Source organism: Lynx rufus, unplaced genomic scaffold (assembly GCF_022079265.1).
Source record: "Lynx rufus isolate CCGP_SWC_20201006 ecotype Redwood Valley unplaced genomic scaffold, mLynRuf1.p SCAF_2, whole genome shotgun sequence".
NCBI classification, from domain to species: domain Eukaryota; kingdom Metazoa; phylum Chordata; class Mammalia; order Carnivora; family Felidae; genus Lynx; species Lynx rufus.
The window spans coordinates 72,303,946-72,328,692 of record NW_025814834.1 but is presented as its reverse complement, the minus strand read 5'-3'; the positions used below and the strand labels follow the sequence as shown (position 1 = coordinate 72,328,692).

The 24,747-nt window shown below is 37.0% G+C and overlaps 1 protein-coding gene across 1 annotated transcript in view; it reads right to left on the bottom strand.

The window, feature by feature from the left end:
* The window catches only part of PLA2R1 (phospholipase A2 receptor 1), a 118,242-nt gene that overhangs the window by 35,906 nt on the left and 57,589 nt on the right, over positions 1 to 24,747 (bottom strand). Inside the window, exons 11-14 of the mRNA XM_047084413.1 lie at positions 19,309 to 19,481; positions 6,289 to 6,491; positions 4,435 to 4,580; positions 1,058 to 1,142 (exon numbers count right to left, since the gene is read on the bottom strand). Coding sequence (XP_046940369.1) covers positions 1,058 to 1,142; positions 4,435 to 4,580; positions 6,289 to 6,491; positions 19,309 to 19,481 — 607 coding nt within the window. The remainder of the gene's footprint in view (positions 1 to 1,057; positions 1,143 to 4,434; positions 4,581 to 6,288; positions 6,492 to 19,308; positions 19,482 to 24,747) is intronic.

Genomic DNA, 24,747 nt, shown 5'->3' with positions numbered 1-24,747 from the left:
AATAGATGGGTGGGGCTGCATGATCTCTATGTATATATGATCTCTATATATATGATCTGCGTGATCTCTATATCTATGTATATAATAAGGCCATGCTAGTTAAACATATATATATATGTTTATATATAAACATATATATATATGTTTAACTAGCATGGCCTTATTATTTTTGTTTCCCACATAGAGTTTTCCACAGATCCTTTCCTTGCCACAGATTTTCTCTAGTGGGGCTAGAGATCTTATTTCTCTATTGATCTTTACTACGTCAAAGTTTGGCCAACTGGGAGACACTATAACATCATAGCTTTGGAGGCAGACAACGTGTGTACAAATCCTGGCTCTCTGAAGCATTATTTTAGGCAAACTATTTAAGCATTCTAATAACCACTGCACTGAATCATCATAAGGGGAAATGAGATCATGCTGTGGCACATTCAACCCAGTGTTTGGAACATAATTCAGGTTCAGTAAATAGCAGCTGCATTAAATGCTCACTGCTGGCTCTTGCTAGTAGCCCCATTTCACAGGTGAAACTGAATAACTTGATTTTGCATGGGCCTCAGATGAATCCCATTTCGATCTGGGATACTGCTTCCATTTTTTCCCTATCATCTTGAGGGAAATGTGAGACTTCCTCATTGCGCCTGAAAAACAATGTAATAGGGAGGAGTTTCTTCTTTCTTTCCTTCACAGAGGTTTTTACAAGCATGAGGCTGAATGAAAAGCAAAGTATTATTTTTTCTTTCTGAATAACTTGCTCTGGTTGAGGAGATGGTATTTCTGAGTGTGGCATTTCTGTCCTTTTAGAGATAAACTGAAATGTTTTTTTTCCATTGTAATCTGGACTTGGGCCCCACATTCATATAATTAGGTACTAAGCCAGAGAGGGAGGGTGGGGTAAAGAAAGCCTCATAGAGATCTGGTGCAGTTTTCGATCTGGGTCTGAGTCACAGGAAATATAGTCATTATTTCCAGTTTCTGTTGGCTGGTTTACCAAGGTGTTCCAGGGCCACCTGTTTTGAATTCATTTCCTTTTCTTCAGTTTGGAAAAACTTACAGGAGTCCCATCAGACCACTCCCAGGAGCCCCCATTCAGTGGGTTTCTTTTATTAAATCCAATCCAGAACTGCCTTTCTTCTGTCCTGTGAATAGAAAAACAAAAACTTGGCTCTTCCTATTGAATTCATAACATTATGTAAAAGGTTCAAGAAATATTTTAAAGTAATTATGTGTGTAGGAAACAGCTGATACTACTGGCAGGATGGATCAAGTCAAACAAACATTTATTGAACATTTCCTTTATGCAAAACCTGAGCTATGAAATGAATGTAGAGAAGATTAGCCTGGCTTCCCGTTTCTCTTGGCTTATAGGGTGCGCTCACTGGTGACGTGCGGTTGGGGGAAAAGTCAACCTATATTGAGAACATTGCTTTCTCATGTTCATTAGGAGTGGCAACACCTTTCAATCAAGATAAGAACACATGAAAGCAAGTTGGTAAGAAATTTTGGAGCATCTTTTCCCTAGAGGACTTTTTACTATTTCACTATGTATTTATTACTTTACTATGCTTTGATTTGTTGCTTTTTTTTTTTTTTTTGGTCAAATGTTCATGTATTCTCTGAAGGTTAATTACCACCACCCCCTTTAATAGAAGGTACACAGTAGATTTTGTTTTTTTCAGATCCCAACATAAATAATTTCATAGCAAATCAGTCTGAGGCACAGTAGATTAACTTCGGCAGTCACCACTGGGTTAGATGTGGTGAAAAACCCCACAGAGAACCATCTTCCCTCCTATTAGGTGGAGGAAAAATACATCAAACCACAGAGTACTCAATAAATCAACCAATAAATTCTAACTGTACAATAACCCATCTCACTAAGACAATTTTCTGAGAATAATTTGGAGAATTAAAGATTTAAAAGATTCAGAAATCATGACAGATGCTTTATTTTCATTAGTACAGAGAAGAAAGACTATTCTGAAGCATCCACTTCTCAAATATGAGAGCTACTGTGCCTGAACAATACAAATGAAAGTAAAATGTGACTTAGAAATCCGAGAGGTCACTGGGGCCTGGCTGGCAACTGCCATGATTACAGTTTACAGTTTACAATTTATAAGGTTATGGAGGCAGAGGATGCTGCCTTAAGGTTAAGCCAGGTACCTTAACATCAATGGTCTAGGCTGGGAATTCATATCACTCTCCTGCCTTGAGAACTTTTTGTTCCTTTACTCACAGAGTTCAACATTTTTCCTGATATGTCCTGGCTCTTAGGTGATGAACTGGCATTAATTTTCTCTTCATCCATTTCCTAAAATTGTATGATTTTTAATAATATAATAAATAATAAAATAGAGATAGAAAATCAGTGCCATAAGGAGGAGAATATATGCTAACTATGAGATTTGGTTTATTTGCTCTAAGCAAACATGAGATTTTGTTGAACTCCCTGGCAGTCTGGGCACAAAGTAATATTATATAGCTTTTATGATTAAGTGCTAAAGATTAATAATTTGATAGATGCTTAATATTAAAGTAATTTCAAGTGTGAGAACTTATAGAAATAGAAATGACATAATGATATTTGATCTCACAGCAAATTTGGAAGCAGTTTGCACATGTTTGTTTCACATAGCAAATCTCACTATACTCAAGTATGAAAGGATGTTTTGCAAGGGGCTAAAGTCATGAAGCAAAGTTACAACTTAGAAGGATGGAGATAATCCCATATCCCTTGGATCTGTGGCCTCATACCAGACTAACAATCCAATTAAATCCAATTAATCAGGAAGCTTCTTGAACTTTTCTTCAGTCTCAGAGAATCTGACTCAGCAGCTCTGGTGTGAGACCAGAGGGCTTTGTATTATAAGGTGTCCCAAGTGAGTGTGATAATCAGCCAAATTTGGGAAGCATGATTTTTAGGTCAGCATTTCCCATAGACACTAGCAGTTCCATGGAATGTTGATAAGTATTCTCAAAAAAAAAAAAAAAAAAAAAAAAAGGGAGATTTGTGGTCAAAGAAAGTGCTTCCTTCTAGAAGCCTTTACAATGCTAAGGCATATGGCAAATTTCCAAGTTTGTGCCTTGTTTTGCAAACATATTTGACTTTTTCCCCCCCAACAGTGCTCTGTGAAACTCACATTGGGAGATGTTGTCAACGACTCCTACCATTAAGGTCATTACTGTTGATGTTGGAGATGAATAATTTGATAGATATTACATATTAATCTTTTTGTGGAATATCCTAAAGGAAACTTATGGGAAGACCAGGATTTTCCTCAAAAAGTTGTTCTGGATTTTTCTCTGTGATTCAAGCAAGTGTTTCATTGAGACTCCAGATTTCCAGAGCTTACAGCATAGTACTTGGTGTTACATTTGTTTTTACTAAATAAATGTGTGGAGCCATGGAGTCAGGCCCCCTTAGACTACAACATTTTCAGGGGTGAGATTTTGTCCATCCTATCTATTGCATGCTCCAGCCAACTATGCATATAAAAGTACCCCTTCCATAGAAGATATTCCAAACATGTATGCTAGTTGACAAGAACATTTTACAGAAAGAGGCCAATGGATAAGAAGGCTCACTAAAAGAGAACATAATGGCTGTCCTCAAATAACCAACAATAGAGTAGACTTGATCTGTATTGCTCTGGCTTACTAGAAAGTTGATCTTTGAAATCACCCTCCAGTAATGGAACGGGCATTCTCCCAAATAAGAAGCACTCTGAAAGGGATTGTGCAGACAGAAGATGACCACAGGAATACCGCAGAATGAATTTTTGTATTGGGTAGAAAATAGTACAAGCCTTTTACGTTTCTTCAAGTTTAAACTAAATTGATTTTCTAACTCCGTGCAGTTCAAGATTCTGTAAACTTGCGAGGTAGATGCCAACAAGTGAATGCCTGGTTCCTCAAATGTAAAATTGGGAATCAATCAATAGGGCTTTCTTTTTTTTCCAAGCAAAATCTTACATGGACTCTATTATAACAAAATAAATAGAACAGGAGCTGGTGGGAGCTGCTCTCGTAGGTCAGTGAGCACAGAAGCGGGACTTCTGTCCCTTGTTCCCTTCCTAGTCCTGAGTTCCAGGACTCTTGGGATTCCCAGGCAACAGTTTGAAAATCATGGGGCTAGATAATTACTGAGTTTGGCAGAGAAGCTCTAAAATTCTGATTTGAAGTACACAGAAAAAATTTCAAATATCAAAACAATCATCACTTTGTTCTTTGTTTTATGTAATGAGAACTGGGTGCAATATAAATATAAAACTGTATATGTACGTATTTTTCTTTCACAACTAATGGCTAGTTGCTTTTAGGCTTAAGTACTTGAGATTTTAAACAAATATTTGGGATACTCTTCCCTGAGAACTCATAACTGGGAGACAGAATATTTGATTGCATTTTTCAAAATGAACAAGTATTTACCTATTGAATTTTGAATGCAAAAGCTCATTCACAAAATTCTCTTCCTCAATATGGGCAAAGCTTGCAAGATGAGCTCCAAATTCTTCACAAAATGCTTCTGCTTCTCTCCATGTTCTTTTCATCAGGACTTTTTCACTATGAAATACCTGGTTTAGTAAGAAGCAAAGAAAAGTTGACACTATCATGGATAAGGTGAGGTTGTTTAATTCTCGACAAGAAAAGAACAGTAGTATAATTGTCATTAATCTATATTAAAAGCTTGACCCAGTAGGGGAAAATAACATTTATTGAACTAGAATGTGTCTACTCCTCGTAAAACTGTTATCTCATTTTATTCTCACAACAAATTCATGAGGATGATAGAAGGAATCAGCTCAGTTTTATAAAGGAACTCCTTGAGTTCCTTTTTTTTTTCTTCTAAATTTCCTGTAACTGGCATATACTTGTCCCTTAATAAATGTTTGTCAAGAGACAATGAGAGTCAGGCTAAGAGAGATTACAAATTTCCAGTCACAGAGCTACAAATAGGCAGGACTAGGATTACATCCAGCACTCCTTCCTGCAGGAGCCCATGAATTTCCATCCCACCAGATTGCCTTCTGACAAATTAGAATTGGCTGAAGGATCATGAATCTGGCTGACCCACAGCAAGAAATGAGAAATGAGACCTGGGACCTAGGGCAGGTATATTACTAAGTTCTTTGGGTTTTAGCTGTGCCTAAATTCTCTGCTGTTTCTCAGCTGTCCTTGCAGTAGCAGGAAGAAGCCAGTCAAATGGAGAGTCTGGTCCTGACTTTATTTAAGATCAAGGGTAAGGGCCCAAAAACACAGAACTCCAAATCCTGGGCCTCTGTGCCCTCCTTGTTTTTAATTGCCTGACACTGCTCCCGAGTTTCTGATGCCAGGCAGGCACCCTGCGGCCAGGCTTTGCCAAGCTCTGATTTGCTGAGACCAGAATGAATGGTTTTCCCAGTCCTCTGGGCCACAGCACAGCCTTTCCATCTTTTAAATTATATGTCAAAACTCAGCTCCTCTGGGAACCTTTTCTTGAATCACTTAAAATTCATCAATCCTACCACCATGCCCATCAAACACACCTTTACATTTGTTGTCACGTCAGGGTAATATATGGTAGAAAAAGCACTGAACTGGGATTCCCAAAACCAGGAATTTATTCCAATTCTGTCAACAAATAATTGTGATCTTGGGCAAATCACTTCATCCTGCTGCCTCAGTTTACTCATTTGTAAAGTTTAACTTACTGCTTTGTGAGGTCACTGTTACCCAATGAATTCAGTGTAGGATTGTGCATGCGTACATTAAATTGAGTGCATTCACAGATATTTCATGATAAGAGGATTGTAGGTAGTGATTTATATCTAGGATCTAAAGCTGATTTGCAAAAAGACATTTCTTCACACACTTTTTTCATACACACAGGTACACACACATATCAAGTATATGTATTAATTTGTTTGATCCTCAGATGTCTGGCAAGCTGCAAAAGCTATTCTTAGCAGCAAAATGATAGTATTCCATAATAAATACTTTATTCTTACAAACAATATGGAATTGTATCATTTCAATACCCAGTGAGGAGTACATTGCAACAAAAATAACATTGACTGGGGCCTGGATAACAATCTTCGTGAAGAGGCCTTCAGTATCACCAGGGATATGTCAGTCTTTCAACTTAAAATTTTGGAATATAATTGAAAAGATAGAGGCAGCCAACAAATATTAAGTACCTGCTGTGTGCCAGGCACTGCTCTGGAATAAAGGAATTTGAGATACATGGACAAAAGTGAAATAATGTTTGTTCCATTCAGAATGTCTAGATACCCTTGGCATCACCTTGAAGCAGCTCGCCAAGCCAGGCTCTGATTCCCAGTCCAAGTAGCAGGGGTGAAAGGGCCATCTCTCTTCCTGCTCCGTTTTCTCCTGATTTCCCACTGGTTGCTTACACAGGGACATTGCCTTAAATTGTCTGCAGTCCTTCACTTCCCAGCGACCAGGTGGATTCCTTCCTCGCATGACAACACAGCCACCACTGTAGCCTAAAAGCAGAAAACAACAGTTAAAAAATGTTTATTTATTTTGAGAGACAGAGAGAGAGAGAGAGAGAGAGACAGAGAATGAACGTGAGTTGGGGAGGGATAGAGAGAGAGATCCCAAGCAGGTTCCACGCTGTCAGCGCAGAGCCCAACGTGGGGCTCAATCTCATCAGCTGTGAGATCATGACCTGAGCCAAAATCAAGAGTCAGACATTTAACAGACTGAGTCACCCAGGCACCCTGAAAACAGCACTTTTTAATACCAGAATGACTAGAACATTTTGGTCTTGGAATACTGGTCTTTGGAGTGTTGCATAACTGACATCTCATAATGAAGAGACCACATAAGAACAATAAAGATGAGAAAGAATGCTTTATTAACAGGACTATCTTCTCTTCATCTTTGGAGAAAAGAATAGATTAAAAAGTGAGGGAAGAGAGCCTGTGAAGACTGAAATTTGGACGTTTTGAGCTCAGATGATAAATGATAGAAAACTAGGCACTGTTTAACCTGGGACTGAAATATCCCCCATAGCCAATCAAATCCCCAATATTTCAATCAAATGCCAACATTCCTCTACTTCCAATTATTGCGCTTTTTTTTTAACTGAGCAGAGAAAAGTTTAGCCCACCATTTACTGAGCACTTACTCTGTACATCATGCTCTCATACCCCATTGTGAAAAATCAACAATGAAAAATGCATATTGCTTACCCTCTGAGAAATAGATTTGACCAGGAAAATGGATTCAAGGCAGACTGCAAGATACACCACAGAAAACCAAACTACCAACCATGGGAAAGCGGAGAGAATGAGCTAAATCACGTATGGAGTAAAACTGGGGGCAGGAATAAAGGCAGACATTAAGGAAAAGGGAAAGACCATCTAGTTCTGGATGAAGCTCTATTCTTTTGTGTATGTTTGAACATTTTGGAAAATTAACCATGTTTTTCCATAGAAACAATTTCTTTGTTGAGTTAAGGTGCCAAGTTTGTTGTTAACTCTATACAACTCGTAGGATAGCTAAAAAAAAATACCCCTCAATTTTCGGTGAATAATAGAAAACAATCCCATTTGAAAAATAGAATAAAAATTGAGTAAGAATGAACCTTTTTTCTTGAAGCCAAAGTGATCATTCATCTATCTAAATCAAATTCAACCACAACAAAATTGTGCATCTATATCTACATACCAGGCTAGTCTGTATATTAGCTACTAGAGAAAGGAGGACAAAACAAAATAAAACAAACAACCCCCAGCCCTTATTTTAGAGTGAGGCATAGACACATTAATTGCATTGAACATAATGTGTGAAGTACTATAGTAAGATTTCTGTGGAAGATTTCAGAAGGGGTGATGGAGTATGCCTCGGGATATCAGTAAAGGATTTGCAGCAACTGACATATTAGCTGTGTTTTGAGGGCTGAAAAGGAGAAAAAGAGTTTTCAAGGGATGCTTGTGAAAAAAAGCAAGCAATTAGAGATGGAGCATTTGAGGACTCTGATGACTCTGGACCTAAAGGCACTTTTTAAAATGTAGTTACTTGGGACTATATATGTGTTTTACTTAATTTCCATCACAAAGAATGGCTTCAATTTTTTTTTAAACACATGGTAACTGGACTTATCCTTGTCAGCCATGGGTGGTTATTTTACACTCACAGAAAGACTAAAGAGAGGGTTGAAGAAGAGGGGAAGAGAGAAGAAAGAAGACAGAGGAGGACATACAAGGAACCTCTCCTAAAGGAATGGAAGAGTTTGTGGAAAAGGAGAAAGAATAAGGGGGCTACAGAACCAGTGTTTGTGTCTTCAGCAATCCTGAGTGTACACACTGTGTTAGACACCAGGCATCATGGCCATCCACAAGAAGCCTACAGTCGTGTGTGTGTGTGTGTGTGCGCATGTGTGTGTGTGTGTGTGTGTGTGTGTGTGTGTGCTGATATGTCAGAGAGACCTACAAAGGTGAAAATGTCCAGTAGTAAACAAGAAAACATGACTAGTATGACCTGTATAGAAGCAAAGAAAGTCAAAAGAGAGTTATACAAAAGCCGTTAGTCGACTCCATTGGCCAGAACACCTAGGTAGTGTTAAAGATGAATGAAAGAGGGGCGCCTGGGTGGCGCAGTCGGTTAAGCGTCCGACTTCAGCCAGGTCACGATCTCGCGGTCCGTGAGTTCGAGCCCCGCGTCAGGCTCTGGGCTGATGGCTCGGAGCCTGGAGCCTGTTTCCGATTCTGTGTCTCCCTCTCTCTCTGCCCCTCCCCCGTTCATGCTCTGTCTCTCTCTGTCCCAAAAATAAATAAAAAACGTTGAAAAAAAAATTAAAAAAAAAAAAAAGATGAATGAAAGATTGGGGGCCACACAAGGGGAAAAGATTATAGCATGCAACTGCAATCTGTCATGAATGGAGCTTTGCAGTCCTGTTCAATGTAATTTTGGAATGCATCTCACAATCTAGCTGGGTCCTGAACAATAGAGGGGATGTTGCATACTCCCCTGTGATGAGATTGTAATGAAATTGAGCTATGGAAATCCACATGAAAGCCTCAAACATAATATGCTAATGGAGTTGCTCTAGTTGAGAGAGCTGGGTACATGCATTCCCTCTCAATTCCATCATCCTTCCCCAGCATCCTTGACTTGGAACCTGAAGTATGGGCTTCTAGTCTCAGCACAAATATTTAGTAACTCAAAATTCAAACAGGTTAATTAATCACACACACAAAAAAACCCTTGTCTGAAATGTGGGGATAAGAATTCCTTTTTTCCTCAGTGGTTTTCATGAAGATCAAATGGAATAATGTATTTAAAAGCACCCTGAAAGATAGGAAGGGCTAAAACCAGCCCTAAGATGTTGCTTCTATTCTTTTTTGACTGTTTATTACAAAAGCTGGGATTTTGTGGCATGAGTTCTGCCTGCACGTTCAAGGAATTTTTAAAAAGCTCGATTCAGCAAATTTAAAATGTAATATACTTTTTTTGTTGTTGGTCTTGCATTTTGTCTTACTTTTTCACATCAGACAATGATTAAATAGCTTTGGTTTTAGATACTATAGATACTCAACTCATCTTCATTAGTAGAGAAGGAGATGTTTGTGAACTACTATGAAGGTGAAAGTGCTGTGGGAATATTACTGGGATTCTAAAGTGGTTAACTTAATGGAACATTTGACCCGAATTTTGGAGTCTCAGCCCCAAAGAAGCAGTAAAGCAGTGTAATAAAGGGAGACTGGGATAAGGGAGATATAAACCGAATTTATAATCCTATATTGTAGGCATGCTTGCAAAAGCCAAATAATAAAGGTAGGGTATGGGTGGGAGTGGAGGGGGTTTTTCTCCCAGAGATATTGTTCTCAAATTCAATAACTCATCTCCCATTGGAGAAAAATTATCATTCTGTTTCTCAGTGGTGAATCTCACATTTAAACTGATTCTCCTTATCTGCCTTACCCTCCGTCTATCCCCCTTCACTCTGTCCATGGAACATGAATGAGCGGCTTAGGCGGTTAAGCATCTGACTCTGGCTCAGGTCACATCTCACGGTTTTGTGAGTTAGAGCCCTGTATTGGGCTCTCTGCTGTCAGCACAGAGCCTGCTTCAAATCCTCTGTCCCTCATCTCTCTGCCCCTCCCCTGCTCACGCACTTACTCTCTCTCTCTCTCTCTCAAAAATAAATAAACATTAAAAAAAACACGAATAGGATAACTTCAGGTCAATTAAGAAATTCCAACTCATTGTTCTAGCCCCTTCCATTTGACAAAGCTATCTAACCATATAAATTGAACTGAGGTGAGAAAGCCTCCATTTTTCACCTCTCTGGTCAAATATCTGAAAGCAGACAAACAAAATCTATTTGTGGCCTCAGGGTAAGAGGTAACTATAGCTGGGCCTTCAGAGCCTCTGGACAATTATTTTTCTTTAATCTGTTTAGTTATTTTCCCATTTCTTGCAATAACCCTTTCCCATCATTTTTTTTTTTTTTACTATGACCAAGTGAGATTTATTCCAGGTGTGCAAACATAATTCCACATTTGAAAACCAATTAATGTAATCCACCATATCAATAGACTAAAAGAAAAAAAAATCATATGATCATATGATCTACCCACCTTTCTTCTCTGTCCTTTTCTCCATCTTCATGCAGAAAAGTGATGCAATGGGGGTAGCTTCCGTGTAATGCTGTTAGGTATTTTATATGGTCTTTATTTAACTTCAAAAACTCTGAGATGGATATCATATCAGTATTTACAGTTTGCTAATGGAAAAATTGGGGCACAGAGGTTTGGTAACTTGCCTAAGGCCACACAGTGAGGGGTTTGATGCAGAATTTGAAAACAGATTTAACTAAGTCTACTATGAGACAATGCCAAGGTACAGAATAGGCAGGCATTCAATACATAGCTGTTGAATCAATGATTGAATCTTCCCCTCAATTATGTTCCTCCTTTTCTATAGTCATGTTTCTTTTCTGTGTGTGATCACAGCATTTCCGTAAAGATCTCTGATCCCACTTTTACCTTGTATGACAGTTACTTACATCATTACAAAAAAAATATGAAAATACCCAAAGAGTGCCCAGAAATGAGAATATGTTTGTCCTCATTCAGAACTCTGGGAAGCGTTAAAATGGATCAGCCTATCTACCTGCTGGACAGACTTTTCTTTGCTATGTGGAGGGCACTTTCAAGAAAAAGAGATCTGATTTACTCTACTGGCATCCCATTTTCTTTGTCACTGGCAGAAGATTTCTATTGACTTGGGACAACTGGGATTAATGTTCTGGAGTTATCCCATTTAGTGTCCCTAAATAAGAAAGTCCCCATTTTTTCCCTTTAATTACTGGTACTAGTTAGTATGTATCAAAACTGGTTTTCCTGTTTTAACTGAATAGTTACTTCTCTTAAAATACCAAGTGCCACAGTCTCTTTGCTGTTGTTGTTTTAGTAAAATAGCAGGAACCTATCTCTTTATAAAGATATCCCAGATAGGAAGCTATGAAGTAACCCCTAAGGAATCAATGGATCTAGTCATTGATAATTAGCGGCTTCTAACATTGCAAAAAGTGAAAAAAGTGAACATTATGTGCCTTAAGATAGAACACACGACTACTTATGAAATGGTTTTCAAAAAGAAAAGAAAATCTGAATTATATAATGCCTTTGATTCTACCTTCTTAAAAATAAAAATGTCAATTTTATGGAAAATAAAGAGGATAGAGTAACGCATTAAACAACATACGGGGATTCAATCAAAAAGTCCAGACTGTAGGAAACTCTGCAGGACAAACAACCCACTTGCATCAACAAATAAAATTTTTTAAAAATAGGAGGGGGCAAAGAAGAAGGAAATGTAGAGATTAAAATAGACTTTAGGGGATCTATCAACCAACTGCAAATGTATAAACCTTTTTGGATCCTGATTCAGACAAACTGTAAAATCTGTTGTATAATATTATGAATCATTTAGAAATGTGAGCATTAACTGAAGACTTATGATATTATGAAATTATAGTTAATTACTTTTAGCTGTAATAATTGTCTTATATTCACATTTTTTAAAAAGAAGTCTTTATCTTTTAGAGATGATATTGAAATATTTGTGGATGAAACAATATGATGTTTGGGATTTGCTATGACAAAATATTAGAAGTGTTGGGGAGAGTGGGTGAGTATATAGATGAAACAAGATAGATTGTGAGTTGGTAATTGATGACACTGGGTGATGGGTATATGGTGGGTCATTACACTATCTGGTGAACATAATACAATGTTGAAAAAAGTGGCAGAACTGTGATTCCCCCACAGATTGAATATTTTGATGATATGACATAAAGACAGAGTCTTGGCTAAGTTTATAAAAAAACTGCAGGCTTCCTATTCAGTGGTCAATTTATATAGTCAGTCTGGGCTGGATTAAGATTCTGACATGAGGACGAAGTTAATGGATACTTTTGTGACAGGCAGGGAAAAAATGTGATTTAGGATGGCATTTCTGCAAACTGCAATTTAAAAGAAAAAAGGAAACACAGAGGCTTTTATATTGCTATTTTCTTCAAAAAAAGATTTACATTTTCATCTTATTCAGAGACAATTTACTCAATGTCAGTCAGCATGAGCAGCCAAACTGAGCATCATGATATTATTTTTGCTTCAGGGAGAAGAGGAAAAGAGTAGTGCCACTCAAATAAATTATAGTAGAAACTTATGAATGACAAGGAGCTCTGCTTCAGTTCCAGATTTTAGACATCCAAATATGCCCCAAGGAAGGTAACATTAAGAACCAAGATTTTGTCTATTCAAAATGTATTAATTTATTTTGACAGGTATAGACATTCCTAACAAAATTCCGAGGTATATTAGAAATGAAGCCTGAGGTTTTTTTTTTATTTTTCAGTAATAGTGTGACATGGAACTTTACTATTGTCTGCATTTTAATAATATTCACAGATTTGTAGAATAAGAAGGTTGTTTACTGAGTGAATTATGATGTTTCTCGTTTAGAGCCATGCAAGTCACCAGTTTCTATACACATTTCCTAAACCGATGCTTACACACAAAAAATCTGATTTGTCTTAACTTCACCTTGCAGTCATCTTTTTAAAGTATAGGTTTTTTTAAGAATAATAAACTATGTATATTAGAGCATTTTGAATTCATAGCAAAACAGTGGAAAGTACTGACTTCCTTTATACCTCCTGCCTCAAATAGGTAAAACTTTCCCCACTATTAACATCTCATACCACAATGGTACATTTGTTAAAGCCTACAGTGACACATCATTACCACCCCAAATCCATGATTTACATTAGGTTTCATTCTTGGTGTTGTACATGCTATGGTTTGGACAAATGTATAATTACATATATACACCATTGTGTATATATAGAATAGTTTCACTGTCTCCCAAATCCTCTGTACTCAGCCTATCAACCCCTCCCTTCCCCCTGACCCCTGGAAACCACTTTTTACTAGTAATCTTTTTACTGTGTCATAGTTTTCCCTTTTCCAGAGTGTCCTATGGTTTTAATCACGTAGTTTGTAGACTTTTCAAGTGGCCTTTTCCACTTAGTAATATGTATTTAAATTTCTTCCATGTCTTTGAATGGCTTGATAGCTCATTTCTTTATAGCAGTGAATAATATTCCATTGTCTAGATGTCCCATATTTTGTTTATCCATTCACCTGCTAAAGGACATCTTGATTAATTTTAAGTTTTGGCAAGTATGAATAAAACTTCGATAAAAATCCATGTGTAGATTTTTGTGTGAATATCAGTTTTCAGTTTATTTGGGTAAACACCAAGGAGTGTGATTGTTGGGTTATATGGTAAGAGTATGTTTAGTTTTGTATGAAACTATCAAACTGTCTTTGAAAGTGGGATGCTATTTTGTTTTCCCACCAGCAATGTATGAGTGTCCCCATTGTTTTATATCCTCACCCATGTTTTGGATTTTGGTCATTCTCATAGGTGTGCTGTGGTATCTTGTTGCAATCTATAATTTCCTAATGACATATGATGTTGAACATATTTTCATATGCTTGCTTGCCATCTATATATTTTTTTAAGATCTTTTGTCCACTTTTTAATTCTTGTCCTTCATTTTCTTATTGTTGGGTTTCAAGGATTCTTTGTATATTTTGGATTACAGTCCTTTGTCAGATGTGGTTTTTGCAAATATTTGGTCTTAGTGTGTGGCTTGTCTTCTCATTCTCTTGGCATTGGCTTTCTGAGAGCAGAAGTCTTTAGTTTTAATGAAGTCCAGCAAATCAACTGTTTCTTTCACGGACTGTGCCTTTGGTGTTATATCTAAAAAGTCATTGTTTTGCCCAAGGTCATCTGGTTTTCTATTATGTTATCCTCTAGGGTTTTACAGCTTTGGGACTCACATTTAGCTCTATGTTTTATGTCAGTCAATTTCTGGGCTCTGTTATGTTCAACTGACTTGTCTTCCCCCCCTCCCCCAATACCACACTGTCTTGATTACTCTAGCTTTATAGTAAGTCTTAAAGTCATGTAGTGTCAGTTCTCTGACTTTGTTCTTCTACATCGATATTGAATTGGCTATTCTTGGTCTGTTGCCTTTCCACATAAACTTCAGAATCAGTTTTTTCAATATCCACAAAATAACTTCCTGGGATTTTGATTGGGATGATGTTGAATCTATAGGGAAGTTTGTGAAAAACTGATATCTTGATGATACCGAGTTTTTCTATCCATGAACTTGGAATATCTCTCCATTTATTTACTTGTTCTTTGATTTCTTTCATTAAAGTGTATAGTTTTCCTCATATAGATTTTATATATATTCCATTAGATTTATATATGAGTTTTTCATTTTGGGGGTGATAATGTAGATGATAATATGTTTTTAAGTTTAAACTCCATTTGTTCATTGCTGTTATACAGGAAAGCAATTGACTTTTGTTCATTAATCTTTCATATTGCAATCTTGCCATAATCACTTATTAGTTCAAGTGATTTTTTTATTGATTTTTTCTGATTTTCTACATAGACAATCTTATCATCTGTGAACAAAGTTTTAGTTCTTTCTTCCCAATCTGTATTTATTTTATTTTATTTTATTTTATTTTATTTTATTTTATTTTATTTTATCCTACTACATTGGCTAGGCCTTCTAGTACAATGTTTAAAAGAACTGTTGACAGGGAACATCCTTGCCTTGTTTCTGATTTTAGTGGGAAAGCTTTTAGTTTCTCACCATTAATTATGATATCTGTAGGTTTTGTAGATGTTCTTTATAAAGATGGGCACCTGAGTGGCTCAGTCAGGGAGCATCTGACTTCGGCTCAGGTCATGATCTCACAGTTTGTGAGTTCAAGCTCTGCATCGGGCTCTATGCTGACAGCTCAGAGCCTGGAGTCTGCTTCGGATTCTGTGTCTCCCCTCTCAATCTGCTTCCCCCCTCTACTCATGCTCTGTCTCTGTCTCAAAAATAAATAAATGTTAAAAAAATTAAATATATAAAGTTGAAGAAGTTCCTCTCTATTCCTAGTTTGCTAACAGTTTTTAAAATAAATAGGTATAGGATTTTGTCAAATATTTTTCTGCATCCATTGATATGATAATGTGACTTTTGTTTTACAGCCTGGTGATGTGATGGATTACACTAATTGATTTTCGAATGTTGAAGCAGCCTTGTATAACTGGGATAAGTCCCATTTGGTTGTGGTGTATAATTCTTTTTTACATTGTTGGATTCAATTTATTATTTTATTGAAGATTTTGCTATTTTGTTTGTGAGAGACATTGGTCGTTAGTTTTCTTTTCTTGCAACATCTTTGATTTTGGTATGAGGGTAATGCTTCCCTCTGCTTCTGTCTTCTGGAAGAAATTGTAGAGAACTGGCATAATTTCTTCTTTATATGTGTGGTAGAATTCACCAGTGAACCAACGTGGACCTGGTGCTTTCTGTTTGGAAAAGTTATGAATTTTGTTTCAATTTCTTTATTAATAGCTGTAGGCCTATTCAGATAGTCTATTTCTTCTTGTGTGTGTTTTGGCTGATTATATCTTTAAAGGAATTGGTCTATTTCATCTAGGTCATCAAATGTGTGGATATAGAGTTGTTCATAATATTCTTTTATTATCCTTTTAATGTCCCTGGCATCTGTAGTGATACCTTCTCTTTTATTTGTGATGTTAGTAATTTGTGTCTTCTCTCTTTTTTTATTTTTAATTAAAAAAATTAAAAAAAAAATTTTTTTTAATGTTTATTTATTTTTGAGACAGAGAGAGACAGAGCATGAACAGGGGAGGGGCAGAGAGAGAGGGAGACACAGAATCTGAAACAGGCTCCAGGCTCTGAGCCGTCAGCACAGAGCCCGACGCGGGGCTCGAACTCACGGACCGCGAGATCATGACCTGAGCCGAAGTCGGCCGCTTAACCGACTGAGCCACCCAGGCGCCCCTTAATTTAAAAAAAATTTTAATGATTATTTATTTTTGAAGGAGAGAGAGACAGAGCATGAGTGGAGGAAGAGCAGTGAGAGAGGAGACACAGAATCCAAAACAGGTTCCAGGCCCTAAACTGTCAGCACAGAGCCTGGTGTGGGGCTTGAACTCACAAACTGTGAGATCATGACCTGAGCCAAAGTCAGACACTTAAATGACTGAGCCACCCAGGTGCCCCATGTCTTCTCTCTTTTTTTAGTGACACTGGCTACAAACTTATCAATTTCATTGATCTTTTCAAAGAACCAGGTTTTGGTTTTGTTGATTTTCTTTATGGAGTTCCTGTTTTCAATTTTATTGATTTCTGCTCTAATTATTATTATTTATTTTCTTCTGCTTACTTCAGATTTAATTTTCTCTTCTAATACTTAGATTGCTGGTTTTATTTTTTTTTAATATTTATTTATTTTTGAGAGAGAGAGAGAGAGACAAAGTGTGAGCAGGGGATGAACAGAAAGAGGGTGACACAGAATCCGAAGCAGGCTCCAGCCTCCCAGCTGTCAGCACAGAGCCTGATATGGGGCTCTGACTCATGAACCATGAGATCATGACATGAGCTGAAGTCGGACGCTCAACCTACTGAGCCACCCAGGCATCCCAGAGATTGCTGATTTTAGATTACCATTTTCATTTAGTTTAAAATGTTTTAAGATTCCTCTTGAGATTTCTTCTTTGACCCACATGTTATTTAGACATGTGTTGTTTAATCTCTAAATATTTTGGGATTTTCCAGCTATCCTTCTGTTATTGGTTTCTAGTTTAATTTCACTGTGGACCAACAGAAGACATTATATGATTTCTATTCTTTTAAATTTGTTAAGGTATGTTTTTTGGCCGTATGTGGTCTATCTTAGTGAACATTTCATGTGAGCTTGAGAAGAATGTGTAATTTGCTATTGATGGATTAACTAGCCTATAGATATCAATTATATCCTGTTGATTGACGGTACTATCGAATTCAACTTTGTCCTTACTGATTTTCTGTCTCTTGGATCTGTCCATTTCTTTTCTTTTTTTTTTAATTTTTTTTAATGTTTATTTATTTTTGAGAGAGAGAGAGAGAGAGAGAGAGGGAGAGGGAATGTGGGCAGGGAAGGGCAGAGAGAGATGGAGACACAGAATCCAAAACAGGCTCCAGGCTCTGAGCTATCAGCATAGAGCCTGACACGGACTCAAACCCATGAGCTGTGAAATCATGACCTGAGCCAAGGTTGACGCTTAACTAACTGATCCACCCAGGCACCCCTGTGCATTTCTGATAGAGGGATGTTACAGTCTCCAACTGTATAATAGCGCCATCTATTTCTCTTTGCAATTCTATCAGGTTTTTTTGCTCATGTATTTTGACGCTCTGTTGTTAGGTGCATACACATTAAGGACTGTTATGTCTTTTTAGAGTACTACTCTGTTACCATAATGTAATGTCACTTTTTTTAATCCTTGAAAACTTTCCTGGTTCTGAAGTCTGCTCTGTGACATTAATATGGCTATTCCTGTTCTCTTTTGATTAGTATTTGGACAGTATATCTTTGTCCAGCCTTTTACTTTCAATTTACCTGTGCCTTTATATTTAAAGTGGGTTTCTTTTTCTTTCTTTCTTTTAAAAAGTGGGTTTCTTGGGGCGCCTGGGTGGCTCAGTCGGTTGAGCGTCTGACTTTGGCTCAGGTCATGATCTCGCGGTCTGTGGGTTCGAGCCCCGCATTGGGCTCTGTGCTGACAGCTCAGAGCCTGGAGCCTGTTTCAGATTCTGTGTCTCCCTCTTTCTCTGACCCTCCCCTGTTCATGCTCTCTCTCTGTCTCAAAAATAAATAAATGTTAAAAAAAAATAAAAAATAAAAATAAAAAGTGGGTTTCTTGTAGTCAACATACAGTTGGGTCTTGTTTTTTGATCTTCTCTGACAATCTCTGTCTTTTAATTGGTATATCTGGTCCTTTGACTAATTATTATCATTATATATTTGCTATAAGAAAATTATTTTGATAGTATTATAATAATACCTATCTCTCCTCAGGGAAGAGCCTGAGGCCCCCTAACCCATTTCCTCCAGGAACACATTTAGAGATATCTTATTGCCTATCATCTCTTAGGGTAGCCCTGATTGAGGCCCGTAAGTAAGAAAGGGACCAAGGCATCCAAATAGGAATTCATGCTGATGTAAAGGTGTGTTGGGTCTAGGCTGGTCACCTAAGAAGGGCCTAAAGCTTGTTCCAAAGGGGCTAGTTCTAGGGTAGTTTGTGGCTGAAGCCATTCGTTTCTCTGGAACTGACTAACCTGGCACAGTTTCACGTTTTGGGATTCAGAGCTGAGCATATGAGGATGAACTAATAGAGCAACTCTGAAATCCTGGCTAAGGATAACAGAAGCCCATGGAGGAGATGGACTAACAAGAGTGTTACCTAAGTAATGGGTCAGCACTCCATGGCAAAGTGGCTGTGACTGTGGACTGATTAGATGTACCTATATGTGCCCATTCACTGTGCTTTGAAGTATATCAGACTAGTCTGGGCTGAGTAAGCCCCTGATATTCTTGGAAAATCAAGGGCAGGGGGAGGGGGAGGGGGAGGGGGAAAAGCCTTTAAGGAGGAAGAAACTGGACTTCCTGCTAATAAAGGCATGTGTGGTCTTGAGCAATGAATTTACACCTTGGACCTGTCAAATGTCACATGCGTCATACTTTTAAAAAAGACCAGCCATATTTCACCCCCTGAGAACCTGTGGTAATTGTTTTAATTGATTTAGGCATTAAGAAAACATTAAGGAAGCACCAGAGGAGCTGGATCATGGGGTAGAAGGAATTTTGAGCAAAGGAAACAGGAGGGAGGGGTGATGTTATAGTTCTCTCTACTTACGAGGCTGATATGCATTCCAGTGTGTGTACTGCACCGGCTCAGACTTCTGACCCTCTGCTGTCTTCCAAGTGTATTCTCCTGTGCCATTTTGATCTTGAAGAGCTATCCAAAAATAGCTGCCCTTCATTTTTACCACACTACTGATCAAACTGGTAATAAAAGCCTGTTCAAACCTTAAAAACAGAAAAAGGAAATGGTTATAGTAAGTTCCTGGGCAATAAAAAATTGTCATTAAAGCATAATGAGGTGCACAGAATGGCACCAGAATAAGCACTTCTGATGAATTCTTCAGAACATGGAGCAGAAAAATACTCATAGACCCTGAGCATTACTAATACATGCCAAAGGTCACTGCAATGCTCAGAATTAGATGAGTGAGGAGAATTTGAGTCTCAAAGACAAGGCTTAATTCTTTCAAGGAATAGAGTCCAGCTCCAGTTTCAGAGTATATGTGGTAAAGCCCATAAAGTTAGCAATATATTTCTTGGCACAGCAAGTGCCCTGTTTTGTAATTAGGCCACACAGCACATACCTTGCTTTAATGTGCATGCAGGGGGGAACTGGCAGTGGGGGGAAGAAATGAGTGTCTGCCAACATGGAGTTCACATGTACCGCACCCCCCTCCCCTGCCACACTTGCCTAGTGAGAATGGAACAGAGATTGGAGTAGCAATTTTATGTATCCCAAATCAGTTTGTTCATAAGCACATGGAGTCCGTGGCTTATTCAAATGTGTTCAGATGGGCATGTTCACTGAAGATAGATTTAAAACCCTAGGAACTAATCCAAGGATGTACACCCACCAATATTTTCCCCACACAGCTGAATGAATTAGTGTTCAGTGATTGGTGGCAGTGCTCCTTCCCCAACATGAATGCATCAAAAGCGGAATCTGGAAAATTTGTGTATATGCTTCCACGTGAATACCTAATAGAAAAACGTGAGTATTAAAATTTAACTAGCGTTGAAACTTTAAGCTAAGCTTGAAAAATTTATTTTCAATACACATGAAGTTTTGAAGAAACACATTTCAAACAGTGATGACTTTTGGCCAGAACTGCTGAGTCAATGAGAAAGGGAAGGCCTGATGAAATCATCCAGAAAACCTAAAAAGAAAGCAAATTAAACTTTTTCATCCAGTTCTGGAAGTTTTTCATTACCATGCATCTTTAAGTTGCTAAAGGAAACAAAAGCAATGGGGTCATTCAAGAGTAGAAAAGCTTCAAGGGAAATGGGGGGAGACGTACAATTTTTAACTGCCTTATAAACATCACTAGCAATATTTAGTAATCTTAGGCATCTATGATACTCATCTTTGCAGGACATATAGATTTTTATTATGCTTTACTAACTATTTTCTGTAGGTGCTCTATTAATAATCTATATAGCACACATCTAAAACTAGAAAAGTTCTTTTTTAACCAGATTGCAGTGGCAGAATTTTATGTAAATGTAAAAAAATGTAAATGTAAAATGTTTTAAATGTAAAAAAACCTCCTTCAAAAGGACCGTACATAAAACTAAACATTGTCTAGATGCTATTGTAATTTTCCTTATGCTTCCAATGGTTCATACTCTCATAATTTAGAATCTGATTTTCCTTCTCCCCTCGGAGACAGAGGAGCATTGTTATCATGCCCAGCTGGTGCCTTAAACTGCTGTCCTAGGAGGCTAGCATGGCACTGCATCGTTCAGGCTATGGCCCAACTACTATTCACTGTGCTGGTTCTAAACCCAGGGGACATTGCTGGTTCCTCCATGACCTTGTACTATGGCATTTATTGGATAATGGAGAGATATAACATTGTCTGTAAACTTGGCCACATCATTATTCATGGTATCATTATTCATGACAACATTTTCCTTTTGTTCCCTGTTGGTTTTGGATTTATTTAGTCCACTCTGATTTGCTATTTTATCACTATGATTGCTTAAAACAATAGAAACCCTGTGTTTTTTAAATTGGCAAGTATCTTTTAAGTAGTTGCATATAATACTCATACATTAGATCCTAAAACCTTCAAATCAGAACTCTAGTTCTCTTGGTACTGTTTAGAAGATAGCATTGTTAATATAGAAATTCAGCAAATATGTCTTTCTTTTAAATTATGTGCTCTAAGAACTTAACTCTGGATCACAGCATGCAGCCATTTGAGTGTCTGTTTCTAACCGATAAAGAAACAAGAGGATATTTTATACTTGTTACCACTCACTATTTGGTTCCAAACACTTAAAAGGGTTGTGAAAACTCTGGCTTACAGTAATAGAGCAGATGATCTTTTAAAGTCTTTTTTGGCCTTGTGTTTAGAATTCTGCATTTGCGAATATTCCAGAGTTTTTTATATCTGGCCTTTTTGCCTGGTTTCACTAGATTATTTAATTCAAATGTTATGACTTAAGAACAAAAAGTACAGATTTTTAGTTTATTATTTGAACCAGGATAACATATTATATCCAAAGAGTTTAGTAAAGTAAATATTGTTGTTTTTTAGAAAAGCAAATGATAAAACACTTTGCGTTTGTGTAACTACTTATAAAATCAAATTTTTAGGGAAATAATTCTTAAAATCAGGAAAAATTTTTTTTTCCAGTCAGCTCCTTAAAAAAGTTAAGAAACCAAATATGCATTTTTCAATGTAAATAAGAAAAATATATCTTGAATTTCATCAGTTTGTTAACAAATTGTTACTGATGGTGCTAAACATTACATTTTAATTAAAAAATGCAATTTGGGGCGCCTGGGTGGCTCAGTCCGTTGGGCGGCTGACTTCGGCTCAGGTCATGATTTCACGGTCCGTGAGTTCGAGCCCCGTGTCGGGCTCTGTGCTGACACCTCAGAGCCTGGAGCCTGTTTCAGATTCTGTGTCTCCCTCTCTCTGACCCTCCCCCATTCATGCTCTGTCTCTCTCTGTCTAAAAAATAAATGTTAAAAAAAATTAAAAAAAAAAATAAAAAATGCAATTTGAAGACAGTAATACATATTTTTGGGATACATACAGATGATTTTTTTCATTTCAAAATAAATTTTGCATTTCAAAAAATGCATACTTCAAAATGAGATTTTTTAAAAAAGATTTTAATTAATTTGTTTTTTTAATTTTATTTTTTTAATGTACATCCAAGTTAGCATATAGTGCAACAATGATTTCAGGAGTAGATTCCTTAATGCCCCCAAAAGAGATATTTTATATTTGAGTCTCTGAAAATATTTTTTCATCCATTTAGCCAATGTACTGGAAAAGAAAGATGTTTCTTGTCTATAAGTAATACTATACTTAGCAGACAGCAGTACTTAATGATTATGTTTGTATTACCTAAAACAAGAGATTGAAAAAAGTAATGGACTGGATGTAACTTCACTAGTGGACTTACTACAATTAAAAAAAAAAAACAGTGGTAGTCTTTACATATAGTGATACAGTTAGGAGGTATTCAGCTTTTAACTGAGTGATTGCAATGGGATTTCTTCTAATAACATGATTGTTAACATTTTTAATACCATATTCAAATAACTGACTCTATTGCTGAATGAACATAAAAATCATAAATTCCTTCTCTTTCTTTTAAATCAAGAATAGAAATAGAATATCATTGTTTTAAAATGGAAGACATGTATCATGATTATTATTACAAGAAGTTTTTGGTGGCATGCCTCAAGAACTAGAAGTCTTAAGTTTTTGGATATTATTTATTGCAAAAGACAGAAGAGATAGAAAAGATACTTAACGTACACACAAGAAATGCACCTGGAAGAGCAAATTCCAAACTGTTAATGGCAGTTACCTTTGTTAACTGTTAATGGGAGAAGAGTGCGATTGGTTGGAGGGAGAAAGAGTGCAGGTGAGGGGGCACTCTCATTCTTTAGTTTATATTCTTCTGGCTTGCTTGAATTTATACTAGTGAGAAAGTTGGTCTCACAACTTTGATTTCAAAAGTTGTTGAAAGTACAGAAATCAAAACAGTGTGGTACTGGCATAAAGACAGACATGTATTAATAGAATAGAGAAAAGAACCCAGAAGTAAACCCTTGTAGATATAGTCCAATGATTTTCCACAAGGGTGCCAAGACCATTCAATGGGAAAAGGACAATCTTTTCAACATTAATGTTGGGAAAACTGCATATCCACATGCAGAAGAATGCAACTGGACTCTTCTTACTTTATACCATTTACAAAAATTAACTGAAAGTGAATCAAAGACCAAACACAAGAGCTAAAATTATAAAACTCTTAGAAGAAAACATAGGGGAAATGTTTCATGACATTGAATGTGGCAATGATTTCTTGGATATGACACCAAAAACACAGGCAACAAAATAAGAATGGATAGACTCTTAAATATGGAGAACAACAGAGGGTTACTGGAGGGGTTGTGGGAGGGGCGATGGGCTAAATGGGTAAAGGGCATTAAGGAATCTAGTCCTGAAATCATTGTTGCACTATATGCTAACTAACTTGGATGTAAATTAAAAAAATAAATTAAAAGAATGGATATATTGGATTTAATCAGAATTAAAAACTTTGTGCATCCAAGGACATCAACAGAGTGAAAAGGCACCGCATGGAGTAGGAGAAAGTATTTGCAAAGTATGTATCTGATAAGGGAGTAATATCCAGAATATATAAAGAACTCCTACAACTCAACAACAAAGAATAAACACTCCAATTAAAAAACAGGTAAAGGACTTGAATAGACATTTCTCCAAAGAAGATATACAGATGCCAATAAGCACATGAAAAGACACTCAACATTACTAATCATTAGGGAAGTGCAAGTTGAAACCACAATGAGATACCATTTCATACCCATCAGGATGGCTATTATACAAAAACAAAATAACAGATGATGGCTAAGACCTGGAGGAATTGGAACCCTTGTGCACTGCTTGTGGGAATGTAAAATGGTGCTGCTGATATGGAAACCAGTATGTTCCTCAAAAAATTAAAAATAGAATTATCGTATCATCCAGAAATTCCACTTCTGGGTATATGACCCAAAAGAATTGAAAGCAGGGACTCTAAAGATATTTGTACATTCATGTTTATAGCAGCATCATTCACAATAGCTAAAAGGTGGAAGTATCTCATGCCTATTGTATGAATGGGTGAACAAAATGTGACACATACATATTATGGAATATTATTCAGCCTCAAAAAGGAAGGAAATTCTGACACATATTAAAATTCTGACACATCGATTAACCTGGAGGACATTGGACTAAGTGAAATAAGCGAGGCACAATAAGATGACTGCTACGTGATTCCACTTACGAGTTAACTTTAGTCAACCTCATAGACAGAAAGTAGAATGATGGTTCCCCAAAGCTGGGGGCAAGGGGAAATGGGGAGTGGTTATTTAACGGACACAGAATTTGAGTTTGGAAAGATGCAAAAATTTAGGGAGATGGATGGTGGTGATGATTGTGCACTATTAAAACTG